Below are 21,203 nucleotides of genomic sequence, written 5' to 3' on the forward strand. Positions count from 1 at the left end.
TTTCATGAGACCATCTAGATATCTTCCAGATGGTATTACTGTACTACCTTGAACCACCTTTCATGGATATCATGAGTAAACTAAAGGGGATGCTGCCTATCCCTACTGATCTTCAGGTTCAATAAATTGGGATTGGTTTGCTTTTAAAAATGTAGGGTACTTGGTTCACCTGTTGCACTTTTCCAGAGCACTTTTCTTCAGGACTCCCCAACATGTATTACTTCCCAGACTGTACAAATGAAGCTCAGGAGTTCTTGCAACCCCCAGTTGCTGGGGTGGTGGACAGAGGTTTTTCCTTCAGAATATTTGAGTTTGTTCCTCCACTCTTGTAAAAGAGGGCAAAGTTGGGGGCTCTCATCTTGGGTTCCTGGATGTTTTTCTCAGGTGTCAGTAGGAGTGGTATCAGCCTTTGTGGGTGCCTACTCATAATTCAAGTTTAGATTTGACATTATGCTATCCAGTTGAAGTGTGCACAGCCTTTCTCTTTGATCATTGTTGGTTTCATACATTGTTCATGGAAGGAGGTGCACTACCTTTTCATAATTCCAAACATGAATAGTCCCATCCAAAGTCCTTGATTGAGTACATGTTCCACATGTCCTTTATAATTCCAGGGGCAAGTGAAATAATCTTTGTCCACTTGTTTGGGGAGTGAGAATAAATGTTCATAATTTCAGATGGGATGAGTTCTGTTCCTTTAGTTGAGTAAAGAATACATGATCCTGTCATTATGAGCCTGGGATGCTGTCTTTTGGACATCTTCAGATGGAGGAGAAAGTTTGTTCGTGCAGTGTTGCTTTTTTTCTTATCCTGATTCTGATGGTTTGAAATGCATCACTCAGTAATTACATGTATGGGATCTAATCAAAAGTATGTTTGTTATAATGGATTCAATATTATATGTTTATTCTAATATTGACATTTGTGTAAGTTAAATTTATATTTAGAAATACATGTAACTTATGGCATAAAATGTTTTGAAATTCCTGCCTACTTTCTAAATTTGTAGAAGATTCTCAAGTATAGGAATCAACAATGTTCTGTGTATTACCAACTGAACTTTTGAGAACCCCCCCAAATTTTGTAAACTATAACATGCAGACAGACAGTTTAATACATTGTTGGTAACTATGTGTATATTTCATAAGCATTAAAGCATCAGTGTTTACACAGGGTTTTTTTTAGCATACTTTGCTTTCTAATTATAATGATTTTTGTGTGGTCTGTTTGGAAAAGAATATCATACTGCATCATTAAGTTTAGTGTTTTCTTCTAATGCTCTGAAATTCGTTTCTGTATTGTATTATTTCAGCAAAATTCTGTTTCTTTATATTTCCTTTTATACACTATCTATACTCTGATTTTGTTTTCTCTTGAAGTTTTGGAATTTAATGCTTTTCCTTTCAAAGTCAGGCAGATTACTAAAGTTTCAGTTATTGAGATAATAAAACAAAGATGGTGAATTGTTTAACATATAAATACGTAGTAGCTATGTATAAATATATCAAGAAGCAAATTTCTATACTATTTATTACTAAAAATGTGGTTTGTTACTTCACCCTTTGCATCTGTCGTTTAAAAGGTTGAAATGGTGGGGCCATTTATGTTTAAGTAATGAGTATTGCAATAATTACTGAACTGCTTTATAGTTTTTTATTTGTATTCCCACTAATATGATTTGAAAGTTATAACACAATTATTTATTATTTCTTTATTGTTATTTGAAATAATTTCCAATATTCTGAATACTTTTCTTGGATGTTATTTTTTGTTCTTAAGTATGTGTATGTGTATAAACAAAGATAAGCCTAAATGAAAAAAACAATTAAAGATGATGCACAAGTTAAAAGGATTCCCAAGGTGCAGGCTATTATCAGTTATGTGGGGTATAAAATGTACCCTGAGTTTTGGAGGTGGCTGCAGGAGTAGGACCTAAAATGCAATTAGGATACATCCCTTTTTAGTCTTAACCTCTGTTTGTCAGACTCATTTGAAGAAATTATCAAAAGATTAATTAAATTTCTCATTTATAGTAATTGTTTTTTTTTTTCAATAGCCAGATATTTAAATAACTAGTAGGAGTTTCAGTGGGAGTTAACTGTTCTACTTCTAACTCTTCTACTTGTGTTGCAGATTTATATCTTTATTTTTATGAGAATAGGGTTATTGAAAATTGCATGAGCCTCAAAATATTTGCTTAAACATATAGACGTGAAGGTGATTTAATAAACATAAGTAATCGTAAAAATTATTTTGTTAGCACTATTTATCTGGTAGAATTAAAAACAGAAAATACTTCAATTTCAGATGTAGAGATACGCTACTTAGATTTGGAAATTAAAATAATTAATTATGATATTCATCTAAATATTTTTGATGAAAGAAACATTTTATTTTCCAAATATGGTTTATCCTTTTTTAATAGTAATGTGCCATACTCTTCTAAGTATTATAACTTCAAAATTATTCAGATTTTATAAAATTTGTAATAAATTACAATATTTCATTATTGTTGAAATTAATGTTGCAAAAATTAAAATTCAATGGATTTAATAAAGAAACCTTCAATAAAGTTATTAAAATACTTTGTGATAAATATGAGAATTATCAAATATAAAGAAGTATAAATAAGGAGTTTTTGCAGAAAGTTTCAGACAACTATTTTTAGTTTTTAATAGGAGTGTTTATTCAAATTGGCACTACTTTTATGTGGCAAAAACACAAATGCAAAGTCTCAAGAATTCTCTCCCCAACTGGAGTCATCAGGAATGTTGTGGTTCCTCTTCGTCTCCTCACGTGAAAGATTACTTAACTGTGCTTTAAACTTTGCATGCATTCAATTTTTACTTGTTTAAGGTGATGAAGTGTGATGGGGATTTATAAAATTAACGGGTGAGAAAGAGCAAAAAAAAGGCAGCACCAAAGAAGTGAGCCAGCCCAGAGCCCGACAAGCAGATATTAACGTAAAACGACTAGATTCATGGCTGAGCAATAGCGTTGTCTTGGCTGGGATCTAAGGATCCAATGTCTGAGATTTGGATGTGGGAGAAATGGGAGTGGCCGGAAAAACCCACTTTCACAGGACAAATGCTGAAAGTTTTACCTGTCCTGTGTGCGAATCTGAAAAAGAAATACATGTAAACATGGATTTATCTTATCTGTGATTATGTATTTTGTTGAGTGATTTATGATTGATGAAATATATTATATGGTGAAATGTATTTTGTAGGTACACTGGCTAGTTTACATAGTGATGCTGTTAGTTGATTTCTATGTTCTGCTTTTAAATAGTATTTGTATCATATAAGCATATAAGGGTTTGTGCAGAGTCTGTAAATAACTACCAAGTTATGGTGGACTTAAAGTGTGGTGGTTGGAAGTTATACTAGATAGTTCAGATAACTTGGTTGGGTTTTTATAATTCTGTATTAGGTAAATTAGTATACTGTACTGATAACCAAGTTAAATTAGTGCTTTATGGTCATAATGGGGGCTGGAATACCAACCTTACGAGGTAAGTTTATCTTGCCTTCAAGTAGTTGTACCTTATTTGGTTTTTCTTTTATATATATTAAAGGGTGATATTGATGTGGGACATTATGGGCTTGAGTATCCACATCTCACTCTTCTGACTTATATTTCTGTGTATCCTCACCACAATGTAGGTCCTACTTCTGCAGTCAGGGCCCAACATGGCCAGGTGGGTTAAGGCATTCGACTTGTAATCTGAAGGTCACAGGTTCGAATCACAATCACACCAAACATGTTTGCCCCTTCAGTTGTGGGGGTGTTATACTGTCATGGTCAATCCCACTATTCGTTGGTAAAAAAAGTTGGCAGTGAGTGGTGATGACTAGCTGCCATCCCTCTACTCTTACACTACTAAATTAGGGATGGCTAGTGCAGATAGCCCTTGTGTAGCTTTGTGCAAAGTTCAAAAAACAAACTTCTGCAGTCACATCCAAAACCCAGAGCACATTTTATATCCTATACCCTGAGGATCTTTTTAATTTATGTGGTGTCTTTAACTAATTTTGTTGTTTTTGTTTGGGCTTGTTTTGTTCATTTAAATGTCATTTTTCACAGGTTTGGATTCTTTTTTTAACACAGTCTTTCCTTTTGATTTGATTTTGTTTGACTGTAAGTATTAATTTTTTTATGTATGTTATATTTAACTGTTATTTAAAATTTTAATATACCTGCATGATTTTCAGGCTTTCTTATATGAACTATTTATTAACTTAGTGTTTTTGTTTTTTTCAGGTTTTTTCACAGTTTAGTGACTCACGTGAAGTCGTGTCACTCCATCTGGTGGAGGTGAGTCCTCATCTGAGTCAGCTACAGGAACTGAAATTATGTGGTACAGTTAGTGTTGTCAAAGATGTATTAGAAACTGAAGATCGACAACAACACCTCCATCTACATACTGGTCCAGAGAGTGAGGAACATTTTTACAAATACAACATCACAAAACATGGTGTCCCCGTTTCCTGGTATCGCCATCTTGAGGATGTTCCTCGAGGATTTTCTTGCTTCATTGCTCATGAATTCTTTGATGCCTTACCAATTCATAAGTTTCAGGTTAGTTGAACATTTGCATTGCAATTGAGTGTAGGAAAATTAGTACTGATAGATCTCAATGAGCAATACTCTTATGATTAGGTACCATTACATTACCCTTACATGTAATTTTATTTTATCTTTATGAAAACTGTTTATAATCTCTGGTTTCATTGCAGAAAACTCCTGAAGGTTGGCGAGAGGTCTTGATTGATATCGATGATACCAAAGGACCTCATCATTTGAGATATGTGCTTTCTCGAGGACCTACACCAGCTAGCAAGTTCTTTATTGATGTAAGTCAGCTGTGTCTCTTTGTTTATTTACAAATAGAAGAACTGTTCATAGATATGTTGAAAATTCAACTATGTTGTGTATGTATATATAAACAGCTCAATAATTATCAGTCACAGTTGTTGCTAATAGGTGTTTTAGATCAGCACTGGTAAACAGTAAGGAGTTTATAGTAATTTAATGCATTTATTTCCATTCTTGGTTAATCATCTAGTCATACCAGATAAAGATTGTGATAATAGTAATAAAAAATATTGTGGCTATCTATCAAGCAAAATCCAAAGTGCTGATGTTAAGCAAGTTAACCGTCTTAGAAAATCAGAATAATGTGTTGAGGTGAGTGCTTAAACCCATATCTCATCTTTTACTGTCTTTTACTGTTTTCAGCTAGATGTGGGAAAGCAGTTACCATTAAAGTTACTTAAAAGTAAAAAGAGAACCACCCAAAATTTGTACAGTCAATTAATAGACACCTCATTATATTTCAATCCATTGATGCTGCTTTTGAAGGCTTAGCATTAAAAGCTATTGTAATGGCTAAAGAAATTTGTGTTATTTCTGTACATGACCTAAAAACGTATGTGAGAAACTATTATTTCTGTCTCATTGGTTTTAGCCTAAAGAAATACGAAATAATTTAGAGGTTAGTCCAGAAAGTGGAGTTTTAGTTCAGGACATTGCAATACGGCTTGAAGAAGAAGGAGGTTGTGGCCTGGTAGTTGATTATGGCCATGATGGTAACAAGGGAGACACCTTTAGGGTAAGAAAAGATTTACAATAAATTAATGGCAGTAGTTTGAAATTTTAAATTCATTTTAAAAACTGTTCATAAATTTATTTTCTTAACTTTATAATTTTGTGAGAGCACACATTTGTGCTATTTATTAACGTCTATCAGTTGAGATACAATATACATACATATGTGAATATACTTTTTTTATACTTGTGATTTTACAACTCTAAATTTTTTCACACATAAAGTATTGCTGCAAATTTTCATCATTACAATTGATTTTGACTGAAGTGGAAGTTAGTGATTTCTTATTAATCAGAGTGATGGTTATAATATTAATCATATTGGTGATACAGTTATTGTGAAGGAATGCTTAATGTCATGAAAATTTTCTTATTGTGACTTTGAAAGACTACTTTATATTTCATTGCAAATAGTATTGTGTTTTTGGGAGATAAGTTAAAAGTTGTCTGTTACATGTAATTTGTGATGTAGTTTTATGATATTTACGCAGATTGTTATAGCGGCCACTGGTTAATCTTAGCCTTCTTTCAAAAATTATCCATTACTGTCTTTGGAAAACAAATTATGTAACAATTTTTAGTGTTTATCTATTTAAGTGAGACTTCAAATGAGTAGCAAGATTCTTAGCCACCTGGAATTCCATTGAAATTTTGTAGTGCTTAGTGTTCAGGTATTGCCATTTTCTCTTTCAGCAACTTTTGGAGAAGGATTAGTTCTGTGTATGTAAATTAATGTATACAGAATGAAAATGGGTCTATTTTGAAAATTTGTGTTAGAACAGATGGCTTGTTTTGGATACCTAGAATTGTTATACTTCATTTACTTTATTTTATTGGGATATGATTGTATTGTTGTTTGTAATGAATTTGAACTGTCTTTTATTATTATTCTGTCAACTGTAAATATTTATTTCTATAAATCATTGGTAGATGGTGTGTAAATCCCAAAATTCAGTACATAAATTTGTCTGTGTCTGAAGAATATAATCAGAATTTTTAAACAGAAGGTTTAGAATTTAAATCAGGATGACATTTGATTTAATGGTTCAAACATTTGAGAATTACCATTTATCAGAATACACTGATAATGTAGTATTTATACCATAAAGCTGTTTATTCTTTATATAGGAACATTTTTGTTTTTCCCATAGAAATGTTTGTATATCTATCACAGTTTCTCTTATTACATCAGAAACAAGATTTTTTTTTGTCTTAAATAAGATTACTTGGAAAACCATAAATGTGGCATATTATAAAATATTGATATAATAGTTACTATCACAAGGTGGTTTTTTTTTCCTATTTGTAAAGAAAATAATGCAAAGATTAGGCCACTAAACAATAGCAAAAGTGATTTATATCGCCAGCTGTAATGTACAAATTCTACGTGCCATGTTCAGTGATTGGCCTAATCAACAAATAAAACTAGAAACAATCACTTGCAAAATTTCTTTTCTATCTACAATACATTTCAAAATGTGCTAAGTTACTCAGTAATTTATTGACAACATTAATAGGTCCACTTACTAAATAATCAACTGAAACTGAATGACTCCCTAATTAAATCAACCTTATAATTCACTTAAGGAATAACTAATTAACTTACTGTTGTTATTATACAGTATTTACTTTCCCAATACTTTACTAACAAAATTTCCTCTCATAATATCTGCAACACAACTAGCTAACTAAGTCACTCAGTAATCAATCAATAGTGCTAAATTAACTAATTAACAGATTAACTCACTGATTAAATGAACTCTAAATCAGTACTAACTAACACATTTACTTTGAACTAACACATTCTCTTGGACAATTTATTATAGTGATACAAAATTGTGAATTAGCTGTTCATTTGTGTTGTTTCAGGCCTTTAGACGCCATGCTCTGCATGACCCATTATGTGAACCAGGAACAGCTGACCTTACTGCAGATGTTGATTTCTCATATTTAAAGAAATTAGTTCAGGGACGAGGTGAGATTAAAAACTAGTTAATATCATATAAATGCTTGACTGCAATTCTGAAAAACTCGAACATTATGAAGATGTTTAAGGTGTCAAGTACCTATATTATAGGCCTAGAAGTATACTATATACCTTACCAGGCTCGAGTTTTAGTATTGATAGTGAAAATTTGATTGCTACAGTTTCTTTCAACATGTAAATTTTTCTTTCTTATATCTTTTCAAGAATTGTAAAATTTAAACTTAATGTGTAATTTGTTTTGCATCGCTGAAAACTATGAACTAGCAAGTAGACTAAATTATATATATTATGTGTGTGTGTGTGTGTCATAGTTTTACATGGTACACTTTAAGATCTTAATATAAGAAGCTACATTAAATATTTTGAACTTCTGAATATGTTTCTTTTCAGAATCATTCACGTTTTCTATATTGTCTAAAACTTATAACAAAAAGATAATGTATTCATAGTGGGTTTGTCAGTAAAGCTAAAGTTGAATAGATTGGGATAGATAAAGGGTCATTCTTTTTCTTCATTGGGAACTATTAATTGGGCTCGGCATGCCAGCCATAGGGGTATTATAATGTGATGGTCAATCTCATTATTCATTGGTAAAAGAATAGCCCAAGAGGTGGTGATGACTAGCTGCACTCCCTCTAGCACAGATTGCCCTCATGTAGCTTTGTGCAAAATTCAAAAACAAGCAAACTTAAATGCTTCACCACTTCATAAATGTTTTCAGGTAATTATATGATTTTCCCTTCAAGCATTAAATTTCATCAGTTCAGTTTGTTAACTTACCTTGGGATAATTAAATTTTAAGTTTAATATAATCTGTGCATCAGAGAATATTTTTAATATGACCTGCACATTATATCATATTTAATAATACAAGTCAATACACTACAGTTGTGTTTTACTGCTACAGATACAAATATAGTAACTCCTTCCACAAGCAGGTTTATTTACTAGATATACAGTAAAAAAACAAAAAGACACAATTTAATATTTTGTTACTTATCTGAAATGAGGAGCTTTGAAAGAAAATATGCTCTCTACATGGTGATGCAAAATTCCAGACTGATGTGGTTAACATCATACTTGCAACAGCTAAAAATAAAAAAAGTGTGTAATGTGTTCTATTTAATTTTTCCATAGCATTGATCTAGAAGGAGGGATGTGTGCCTTTAGCAGTGAAAGATGCAATATGATCTGTATGTTATAGCATGTGTTTAACCGTTCCACATTGGAGAAGTCAAATTGCACATGTCACAACTTTTTACAGAATAACATTAAAAATTTAATTGAACTAATTTATTAGTAATTTATATGAGTAAACTTGGATCGAAAGATTGGTATTGAACCAGATTTTAATTTCATATAAATTATACTCAGCCAAATCATAATGTTTATAACCTCCAGCCTTATTTGTTTTTAGAATTATAAACTATGAAACCAGAGTAACTTGTCATACCCTTTCTTTCACAAATTTTTATAGCTTTCTCTGATGTTTTATACTATACCAATAGCACACCAAAGTGTTAGTCTATTGAATGACATTACTTTTTTTTTGTACAGGACACTTTCAACTTCATCATTCAGTTTCATATTTGTTCTCACAGGAATCACGATGACATCCTCAGCTGAATTTTTAAAAGTGCTTATCATGTAGTTAGAAAACCAGAAAAGTTATAAGTATAAGACATTGCTTGCTGTTTGCTTATTATTATTCTATGTTCTTAGTTGTATTATTTAATTAAATAAATTATATTGTATAATAGTATTATTAACATTAAAAAGTAGGATAAATTTATCAACATTTAACAAAAAAAAAAAGACCAAAGTAAGTACAATATTTCTTGTTTTTCGTGTACATTCTTTGTAAATTATTTTGAAACTAAGTAAAAATTAGAAACCTATTAGGTAAGATAATGAAAACAATAATAACAATAACAATAAAAGTATGAACAAAATATACCATTACAAGTTTTAAGATATTTAGGATAAACACATGATTTCCTGTTACAATTTGCAGTCATTCTAGAAAGAAAAATTAGTTTAGATCTATATCCTATTTTTATATGGTGGTTATGAGGCTAGTCGTATCATCCAACACTTGTACAGGATTAAGGTAAAAAAAAATGAAAATACCATATGAAGTTTTACTGAAAAAAAAATTGAAATTTATTTATGAGGTTTTTAGAAATTATACAAATGAAATTTTAGATTTTTCTGATAAAGAAAAGTATTTTGAATTTTGACACAAATCATTTTGCACTCGGAACAGTCAACACTCTTGACTTCCTATATTCATAGATAAATTTTTAGTAAAAATAATTACAATTTCTTATTTTTATGTATAGATGTTTATTAAAAGCTTGTCAAATTTTGTGAAGTTACAATAAGTTCTTTCAGAGTCATGTGCATCTTTATAGTTACTAGATAATGTGAAACATATGAGTCTCCTGTAAAAGGGTTAGTATGGTCTCTACTGTACAGTATCTGTGCAATATGATCTTTGCATACAGCAGGCATTTAACTTAGATATACACTTTTCAGTTCATTTACCATAACCTATTTTTTGTGTTTAATATGATTACGATTTGAACACTTCATCTTTGATATTATCTATGTTCTGTAGTGTGTGTTTAGTTGTGTCTACAAACCAAAGTTTGTATGTATTATAATGTGCACACTACTTTATGGTTGTTGAATACATAGTACAAGGTTTGCTTTGAACATTAAAATTCTAAGCTTTTGTGGATTCAAATGGCAACAATTAAACACTAAAGTAACTGAAGGGGCTGGAAAGTAATTTATTTACAGCAATGGTGTGTAGATCACTCTGTTAACAGCATTAGGTTACCTGTGAAGTTTGATTCTCTCATGAACATCAAATTTGTTGGTGTATTTAGTTAGGGACTAGAGGGGGCTCAGCCCCAGGGACCACTGTCTTAATGGGGCCCATTGATACATTTATTTTATGTAAAATTACAACCTTGAGTAAGTCACTGATTATATTGGATATAAAGAATATTACAAATTCAATGCTAGAACACCATCAATGGTGAGCCTTGTTCATTATTATTTAGAAATTGTGCAAGTTGATTTGAACACCAATGTCAATACTGGAACACTTTTTTTTTTTCTAACACAAAATGAACAAAAGAAACAAAAAAGTGCAACATAATTATTTTCTTTTAACCTTGCTAGATTCAGGTCAAAGGATGCATCACATGTTTTAGAGTTATTTTCAAAATTTAATTAAATAACTTTATTTTCAGTGTATATCAGTAAAAGTAGCATCAAACTGTGGTTTATAATCAAAATTTTATGTTATATATGTTTTAATTTATTATTTCCAAATAAGAAAAAAATTATAAATGCTCTTTTTCTGTGTGTCACTTGGCATGTAAAATAAACATAGGAAATGGTTGTGGAGAGGTTAGAAGTACTTTTGAATTTGTAGCCAGTACTAAAAAGTATAGAACAGTACTACTCATTATATTATGCATTTGTTCCACCATTTTTCATTATACTTTGATTTGTCAGAATCAAGCATATTTAGACGTGTGTGTGTGTGTGTATATAGATAGAGAGATTTACTAAGAAAAAAAATTGACATTAGGAGATTTTGTGGATTGCGAAAATGAAATTTAGTAAATTTCAGATGAGAAAAATTACTTTTAATCTTAAATTGAAAATCACTTTGCACTAAGCAGTATATATTCAGTCAAGATTTTAGTAAATAATGCACAACTTTTTAAAATAAAATTATTTTTGTAATCTAATATTCGAGCCTAAGGAGTAAATACTAAAAAAAAACTTTTGTGAGTTATGACAATCTTGTTATGTACAAAAATATCATTAACACCTAGGTTATCTAAGTGATAAAACAATGTGTTGTTATGTTTTTTATGAGTATAAGAACACCAGAAAAGCATATTTGATTGGTTTTTATTGGTAGATTGATATTTTTGATTTAATATAAGTACCTTGCTACAATCAGAAATCAATATTAGTTAATTTAGTTGTACGTTTTCCAAATCCCATTAGAAGAATAAATCTGAATAAAACATAGAAGATTTTCATGCTTGTACTTAACATGCTTATTCCTAGAACTTGTTAAAACAAAGACCACAGATACTAATGTGCAATAAATAATTCACAAAACTCTGTTGGAACAGATTTTTTTGTAGATTTCTGTCAGTTTCCTGTAGTTATTGTATTCCTAATTGAAAACTCAAAAACTTTAAAAATTAACAAGTTAGTAAATGTATTATCACTAGCTTTAAGTTTGTATGTAGAATTACTGTTAATTTGTATAAACATAGTCTAAACAACATGACTGTTAAATTGCATGGATTACATGACTGTTGAAATGTATTATTGATTAAGGATTTGTAAAAAAAAAAAAGTCAAACATATATTGTATGCTTTTTTTTTCCATTTCCTTGAAGTACATTTGTAAATCTTAAAAAATGTTATCTAAATTATCGCCTTTATTTATCAATGCCAGGCATTAAATGCAAAGGGAAGTGCAGTGTTTCAAAATTTTTGTGTAAATCCCCCCACAAAACAAGTTAAATTTGAAATTAAACTGCTTTCATAAAATAAATTTCCAGCCTTGACATATGGTCCCATACCACAAGGAGAATTTCTTGAAAACATGTCTATTAAAGCAAGATTAGAGGTATGTCATTTTTTTTTCTTATTAGTAAACAACAAAGGAGTCTTTAAACAAGATTGTGTCACATTAATGACATTTGTTTGACTTTTTCAATTTAAATAGTTTAATCTGTTTGGAGGTGAAGGGGCTTTAAGACATAATGAATTTACTTGAAAGTTATATTTAGATTTAAAACATTTTTTTTCATTATATTGTGTGTTTTTGATAATATTACAAATTTTTTAAATTCTATTAATGTATTCATCCAGCATTTTTTATGGTGGTGTAGTAGTGCTGAAAAAGTTTTATAGGTGATATTTTTCTATTATTAATGTTTTTGAGCTTGCATTAAGTTTTTGTTAAACCTGACTCTTCCCCAGGATTTTGCTTCGTGTTCCATTTTGTGATTTCATGACTTGCTACTTATTAGTATTACAGTGGACCAGTGGTAACTATTAAATGGAGACATGCACTTGCTTACTAAGTAGTAAGAGTTTGTGATGTGTGAATTCACTGATAGGTTTTAAAGATACAGAACCTCAGATTAATAGGCATTAAAATAAGATATAATTAATTGTGTACTATTATTTGCTTGAAAAACCAGATTAGTTTGACACTGCCATATGAATGACTAACTGGGGCTTTGTGTTATATTTAAATGTTTTTATGACCTTACTTACAAGTATATTTTGTAATTTTTAATATTAAAGTTGTATTGTTGTTTCTTTTCTTCTACTAGAAACTGTTGAAATCTGCAACCCCAGAACTAGAAAAGGAATTAAAGTCTGGTTATGAAATGCTTGTCAGTCCTGACAAAATGGGAGACAGGTTTAAGTTTCTTGCACTTTTTCCAACAGATATGCAGGAACTTTTGACAAAACAACCTCCAGCAGGTTTTATGGATTCTAAGTGAACATAACTGTGACAGATGTACCAATAAAAAAATTGTTCTGAAAGTGGAAATTATAATTTTATCAGTTAGCCTTTTTGAAACATTTCTGTGCAACATGTTGACGTGCATTATAATTTTCTTTTGCTTTCTGTTATTATAAGGTTTAATAGAAGTCCAGATGTGGGTGGTTTTAACTGTAAGCTTAACTGTCTGAAGCAGATAAAGGAATGCTATTTTGGGAATCATATTGTGTAGTTACTTCTCATTGACCACTCATTGACAATGTTATTCATTACCAGTAGACTGTGTTTATTACTTTTGAATAAACAGTATGGTGGATGTGAAATATAAATGAAGAGATAGGGTTGGAACAACAGTGCCTTTCATGTGGCATTTCATTCCTTACAAGTAAAAAAAAAGTACTGGTATTGGCAAATAATAATATTTGTTAACTAGAAGTATTCTACACAAACAAGTAGGTATATAGTATATTTCTTTTGTTAATGTACAGGTTTTGTAGCAGCAAAAAAATTAAAGTTTGTGTCTCCCACTTTAGTTTCTGTTTGTTTATTTGTTGGAAAAGTGTATTTGTTTCTTTTGAAAAGTAGGAGAACACTACTGATGGAAAATATAAAACTTCTGTATGTCAGAACCACATCTCATTCATCTCAAATTATTAAGTGTTTGAATGTTTCACAGAACAGAATTATAATTAATTCTTAAGCTTGTGCCATACATGAATGATGTGGATGAATATAGGTCAGTGTAATGTATGTTTTGGTTTTCTTTTGTTGGAAAGTTTAAACTATGTTTTCCCTACTTTGAATCTTTGTTTTAAGCTTCAATATATTTTCATTAGTATAAAAACCTATATTGCAAAAACATATCTCAATGAATTAAAAGTTCTTGTTGACTAAAAAGAAAGGTTATTGTGGATATATTTCTGTTCCTTATGGAGTTTTTTATAGTACAGAAGTATATGGTATTTTTAAGCTACAACTTGTTTTAAAAAATTACCATTATTATAAAGAAAGCAGGGCAGGAATAAAGGTTAGATTTAATAGGAATTGTTTTCTTGGAAAATTATGTGACATTAGTAATTAACAAAAGAATACAGCTACAGTGGCAATATGAAATCTGGCAATAGAAAAAACATGAATAAAATTGCTTTAACATGGAAAAAACAACTGATTACTGTTTTAGCAACACCACTACTCAGATGGAGGTCATTTGGCTGAAATGTTGACCAATTTGTTTTTACAGTTATATACATTTTTGTATTTTAATTTATAACATAACAATTTGAATAAAAATTAATGTTGTAATAGCCTTTTTTGTTACAGCAAATAATTGTTTTTAACACATCCTTTAATGTTCAGTGCAATGATTTTTAAAATTTTCAGGCTACCATACCAATTTTTTGTTTCAACTTTGTTTTTTGTTAAAATACAAATGGAGATCAATTTTTTAGAAAATCACAAAAACCTACATTGTTTAACACTTATCTATTAATGGAGAAACTGTTTTTTTTTTATGGTGCAGTTGAAGAGTATGTTCTGCAATTTTTTTCATCAGTGTGAGGGAGTAAAACACTGGCTAGTCTTGTAGTGTGTATACTGTATGCAGGAAAATCCAGGACAATACCACACCTCCATGATTACTGTCTCTCTATTTAAAACAGACTAACTTTTGATGTTTCATTCCTATTCATAAATACGTATTAAAAAAAAGATGGCATTACTTTGATAAAACATAAAATGTATACTTTGAAAAATTGTAAAATTTGAATGCAATAATTTAAGTTGACCACCAAAATTTCTCTGTTTATAAATATTTAAGAAGTTTTTTGAATGATACTTCAATTGTGTGTAATTACTCTATGTTTTTCTTTATGTGAATTGAATCCTCATAGTTTTTGTTTTGTGTTCAGACAAACGTTTTTCCATATGCCTTTTATATTTTCTAATCATTTATTTTACAATAGTTTTATTTAAATAGAACCATTTCTCACTAGTGAGATGCTAGTTTTATGCAACAAAGTGCTAAATTTTTTGCAACAATGTCTAATTTCTCATAATTACCTACCTGATTTGATTCTCACTTTGAAACAAACTTTCAAGATGTCTTCAAAAAAATAAATATGAAGGTAGACTACATAATAAAATATCTGGATGAGACATTTTTTGTTGTTGTCCGTAAACCTATGCAGGAAGCCATATTAGGCTTAATTCATATTTTACATTTTCTATACATATTTTCTCATGTACCACCAATAACACAATTTTAACAATCTTACATTGCAAAATTAGGGATGGCTAGTGCAGATAGTCCTCGTGTAGCTTTGCTTGAAATTAAAAAACAAACAGTAGGCCCCATACAACTTTTTGCATATTTAAACAACTTTAATACATTGAAGTCGGTGAGTAGCCTGTCCCGAAAGAGCAGCACCACCTGCAATGCCATCTGTGGCTGTCCAGTGAACTAGTCTGGCAGTTGCAGGAATTTCGTGTGTGTTCTCGTAATTTTGTCCAGATGAAAGGAGGTGCCACACCATCAGTTACCAGAAAATTGGTTGTGTACCTTTATATTATTGAGGGATGTGTTTTTTGAAGATTAAATAGAAAACGACTAAACGTTTTCAAGCATTTAACAAATAACTGAAATATTAGCGGTATGCTAAATACTGTGTAATTTCAGACAGTGTATTTTACCAAACAAAAAGTGCATAGAAGTATGATTAATAAACATCATTGTAAAGTAAAAGCACTGAGTATAATTTTCATGTGTCTTTCTTAAGTGTGATATTGTATACTTGTACAATAAATAACTCATTTTTTTTCTAAATGGAAAATGTTAACCAAAATCGTATTTATCTTTTGTTTAAGTGTTTATAAATAGATTTTAGAAGAATTAGTGTTATTATGGTACACATAACAATGTTATTTCCTTTTATTTCGGAATACAAAATTGGAACTAGGAAGCAGTAGTTAGATCTGATTTGGTTTCAACATCTTATGCTCATCAGTTATTCTTAAGTTGTGGTTTGGTTTGTTTTGAATCTTGTGCAGAGCTGTACAAAGGGTATCTGTACAAGCCATCCCAAAGCTAGCAGTGGGAGACTAGAGGAAAGGCAATTAGTCATCATCATCCACTATCAACTCTTGGGCTAGTTTTTTACCAATGGGATTGGCTGAAAAGGCGATCATGTGTGGTGCGGCCATGCCGGCCTGTCCATCAAATATGACAACAAAATACATCATACCAACAAAGATACTGCATTTCTCTGTTTTTTCTCCAGTGTCACCTTCATGTGTTTTTTTCTATTGCAAACTTTCATACATTCGATCTTGCTGTGAAGATGGAAGTATTAACATTGTTACGTTTGTTAGCTTACACATTTGATTATGTGAAATTAACTTCATTATTTCACCAAAATTAATAGTGGTCAATCTGTAGGACCTAGTCTTAATCAAAGCTGAGATATTGATTGACCCCATGCCAGTTCTTGCTTGCTTGTAATATATAATTTGAAAATTTTGCAAATAATGCAGTTAATTTATTTAATAGATCATTATATGCAGTTCACAATGTCAAAGCTCTCTGATCTATCTTGAACTGTTTTACTTTGTAGAATAAAAATTACTACTGCTAATTTAGTGCCTCATTTTTTTGCAATTATTTTTATCACTCATTTCTTTAGTTCTTCTATCTGTTAAGATAGTGTATTTTCTTTTAATTTTTTTTGTTATTTCTCGATGAAAATGGTGCTAATAATACCAGTGCAGCAAACTATGGGCTTAGAATAACCCATTTGCATATCACAGTATCTGACAGAATAGTTACTAACGTAGCAGGCTCTACCCAGATGATCAGAGACAGTTTGTGTGAATATATGACAACTGCTTATTTGATCTAGCTCTATCTGTTTCAGTCCAGCGTAGTATTTGAGGCTAACCTTGCTAAAGAAAGTATAGTAAATTATTAGGCAGTGCTCTTTCATTTTATTTATTTATTTTGTATGTGTTTTTGCTATTGTCCTGTCTCTCTTTCAAATAATGTTAGATTACACTTTCTCAAAATTATCCCCTTTTTTTAAAAAAAAAAAGCCCTTGGACACACTCTGACAAAGGAACTAACAATGTTTTATTCAGAAAAAAATTGATTTAGTATTAAAATTAACGATCTCCCCCATACTCTTTAAGATTAAAGGATATTAAACGCACACCTATTAACTGGTTACTGAAATAGTATATTTGCTTCTAAATTTAAAGGACACTATATCAAAATTTGTTCATAATAAAGTATCTTGATATTGTACTACACCAGCCATGATTATTTTTTTGGAATACTCACTTCAACTTATTATTTCATCTACTGTTTGAAAGATCCAGGGACATGATATTACTTAACAAAATATTTTTGTTCTTTACGAAACCACTGTGGCGGTGGATTTTTCCAACTGGCTGCCTTCTCTCTGGCTAGTAGCTCCAATGTTAGAGTTGATTAGACCTTAACCATAAGGTCTCTGACATGATCTTTTAACCCACATGCACATAAGGTGGCGTTTATATTTGAAAATATGAGTAGTATATCCTATTCATTCATTTGTTAAATCCTGTAATTACAACTTTGCAAAGTCTATGATTTGTAACGAAATTGCCACGAAGTACTGTTTCATAGCTGCTTATGAGATATAAACATTTCTCTAGCCAGTTAATATCTTATAGACGTTCTAGATGTCAGAAAAACACGTAGGTTCAGTAAGTCTTCCCCGGTTTGCCTCTAAAAAAGAAAGGTCCATCTTTTGAAAGCGTTCAAGTTTTAAGGTTTTTATCATTTATGAATATTCTAGGTACCGAATTTTTTTACATCAGTATACTCTTCGATGGAACTTAAGGAACAATTTCCATCCATCTGTCCTTGACACGCACACATTTATATTTTGCTTTTATCCATTAAAACAGTCCTACGAAATTCTAACCCACACCATTAAGGTTAATTATTTTGCCCCGTAACAAAGCCCTCTATTATGAAATAGAACTAATGGTAAGTGTTACTATGAGTTTCTCCTTAAACATATGCCACCTTGTAGTTTTCATAACGAGTGCACATGTTTAGTCAAATGACCGTCTGATTTCGATCTAGTGGTATGCAAGTTCGGGCTGCGACAATTACGGACTTTTGTAACCGGTTAATCTTTGCCTCGTAACCGAACCGTAACCGGTTAATCGTGTAATCGTCACAGCCCTAATGCAAGTGCGACATTTATAATACTTCTGTTTCAATTCTACTATTTTCTTCCCAAAATTTTCAAAGTAGCACCCTGATACTACGTTCTTGGAGAAAATGGATCAGTCCTTTTCTTTTTTCAGATATCAAGTTAAATAAAAATAATTTTTCTCCTTTTTATGGCCAAAACTCTTTCACTAGCTCTGTAATAATTATGACATTTTTTTCCAGTTATTTTCGAAGCAGTCTGGTCACAATAAATTTACACAGGATCTTTAGTAATTGCTTCAATTATCTTTATTTAAACGAAAAGATACTCTGCTGCATTAGATTTTATACAGCCCTCTAGTGGTATAGCTGTATGTCTTTATACTTTGAACACTAGAAACTGGATTTCTGCACCCGAGATGAGAAGAGTACAGATACTCCATTTATAGCTTTTTGCTTGATTACACACAACCAATATTTTAAACAAGACAGCTACGCCCTAAATATCGTAATTACCTTTAAATTATAGTCTACCCAAAATGTATAGGCAAAGCTGCTCAGTTTGACCTATTCTTTCATTGCTTGGTAAGACGTGGTCTAGTGGTTAGTGTGGTGGATGGGAAGATTCAAGGTTTGTGTTACGACCTTGCTGAACATGCTTTACATTGTTGGTGACAAGAAATACCGTTATTTAGTTCAAAGCCCTTGTGATAGAGAGTCCTTCTGACTGGCTGCCTTCTCTTTGTTTACTTCGCACAGTTTATCAAAGAGACCAAGTTAAAAAAAAAAGATTGTAGACCTATAAAAACTTCTAACCTTCAAATTCAAGTTTTACTTTTCTCTGAACTGAATTTAGGAATGAAAAACTTTCGGTGTAGCAGTCACTTACAGACACTCCTCCTTTTGTCATCACGAGCATTTAACTTCACCACTATCGCAACTGATTTACAGATCTTGTACTTTTTATTAAAAATGCATTCAAATCATGAAAGACTACATTAATATAAATGGTCTAAGAAATGTTTTCGTCTGAAACTGTTTTAAGCAGTATAATGATAAATAAACATCATTCTGTAGTATATGTAATTTATTTTCAGTTTGTTTTAATTTACATATAAACGTGAGTGCTTTGTGGCAATCCACTTAACTCACTCTTCCATTGTGTATAATACATATTTAGTAAATTTTCAAAAGTAATTAGTCCTGACACAAAAGCTAGCCAAGATCATCTACTAATTAAGTTCTAAGTGTCTTTTTTTTTTTTTTTGTAACAGAATCTTGTGATGGAAACCTTCAACTGTTTCATGGTATAATTGTTCTGTACTCGTTGTTGTTTTAAATTAAGCACAAAGCCACACAATGGGCTATCTGTGCTCTGCCCACCACGGGTATCGAAACCCGGTTTTGGCGTTGTAAGTCCGCAGACATACCGCTGAGCCAATGGGGGGCGTTCTGTACTCTACTTCTCTTGTACGCGTGAGACTTAACTGTGACTGTTGTGGTATATAAGTGCACCACGAATGTTCTACCTTCTAATTTTAATATCATATTTTTTCAGAATTTGTTGGTTTTATGGAATTCAGAAAAAGAAAGTAATTAAACCGCTTTCGTTTTAACAACCTTTGTTTTTGTAATTCTCTTGATAACACACTAAACTCCATTTTGTACTTGAGGAAGGTCTGCCTTGTAAATGGGAGGCAGTTATTGTGGAAATGTGCTAGAAATGGAAAAAGTTGAACTACATATATTTTCATGGCCTTTTATTGCGTCGCAAACTGAGTCGTAGCTTATCTATTAGTCGCTGTATTGATTCATTCTGTAATAATGGGTCGTGAGAATACAGGATATCCCAGTTGAAGGCAACTGAAGAAATCACTATGGATCGTGAAACTGTTGTCTTAGTTTGTATAAAGTGTTAGATGTGAAAATACACAGTTTGCCTTATCAGCTCCAGTCTGATAGATTAATTGAATAAATAATACAAACTGTTAAGCATTTATTTGCTATGTTTGTTAATCCCAAACGGAAGGAACATTTATTGTATATCTTGAGGGCATACTACACAAATGAGCTGGGATCAATAGATTTCTCACTGAACATGTAATTTTGATGAAGAAAGTTTTACTTCCTTCAGACGTGGTGCATGGCCCTCCCCTAGAGGAAAAATCTCTTAATCTCGACAAGAATATATGGAGTAGTTAAGTTCTTCATTACTTGATGCACATGATTTTGCACACCAGCAACTTGGAAAGACTGTCATATTAGAAAAAAAAAACTGCTATGATAAGTACAGTGAAGAAATGAATATATCAATGTAGAGACTGGGTGTGGTGCGGCTTTGTAAAGTGCCAGCAGCACACAAGTAGTTCAGATGGAGGATTAGGCTGTACTTCATACATCAGTGACTTGATCCATTAATGTGTGTGCTAAAGCAATCGCGAAGTTTATGAAAGCACACAGTGCATGCTGGTTAGTTTCATCTGTATATTACAATAACCTCTGGGTCAAAAGAGGAGACTGATTAATTGAAGAATGGCATGACTGCTTTCTTTTACCACTGTCAACCAACAGAGGACGAGGAAGCAGCTGAGAGTACTTGTCTGGTCGTTTCTTACGAGTCAAGCTAATTAAGTAATTATTGTGTCTGGAGAGGAGAGACGGCTCCAACAGTGGGTCAAACTGCCACTAATGGCCTCCCAGTTGCTGTGGCTGGGATCGACCATGGTTATATCAGAAAGAACAGTAACTCAGTTTTATACAACTGAAAGGAAGTAGGTTTTTTTTTGGCTTTCTGAGCTATAGGGTGGAAGTTTAAAATACAATGTATGTACTATGTTGTATGATTACCA

General features: G+C 31.4%; 1 protein-coding gene across 6 annotated transcripts in view; it reads left to right on the forward strand.

Moving 5' to 3' along the window:
• The window catches only part of LOC143222861 (protein arginine methyltransferase NDUFAF7, mitochondrial-like), a 33,881-nt gene extending 20,194 nt beyond the window's left edge, over positions 1 to 13,687 (forward strand). For 5 of the 6 annotated variants that reach the window (XM_076449963.1, XM_076449961.1, XM_076449966.1 and 2 more), the window contains 6 exons: positions 4,264 to 4,581; positions 4,740 to 4,856; positions 5,471 to 5,614; positions 7,480 to 7,585; positions 12,202 to 12,269; positions 12,985 to 13,687. In XM_076449963.1, the coding sequence (XP_076306078.1) occupies positions 4,264 to 4,581; positions 4,740 to 4,856; positions 5,471 to 5,614; positions 7,480 to 7,585; positions 12,202 to 12,269; positions 12,985 to 13,158 (927 nt within the window). In that variant the 3' untranslated portion in view covers positions 13,159 to 13,687. The remainder of the gene's footprint in view (positions 1 to 4,263; positions 4,582 to 4,739; positions 4,857 to 5,470; positions 5,615 to 7,479; positions 7,586 to 12,201; positions 12,270 to 12,984) is intronic. The other variant, XM_076449965.1, reaches the window with a different exon arrangement.
• The last annotated feature ends 7,516 nt before the right edge of the window (positions 13,688 to 21,203 follow it).

Source organism: Tachypleus tridentatus, chromosome 8 (genome assembly GCF_004210375.1).
Source record: "Tachypleus tridentatus isolate NWPU-2018 chromosome 8, ASM421037v1, whole genome shotgun sequence".
In the NCBI taxonomy this organism is placed as follows: domain Eukaryota; kingdom Metazoa; phylum Arthropoda; class Merostomata; order Xiphosura; family Limulidae; genus Tachypleus; species Tachypleus tridentatus.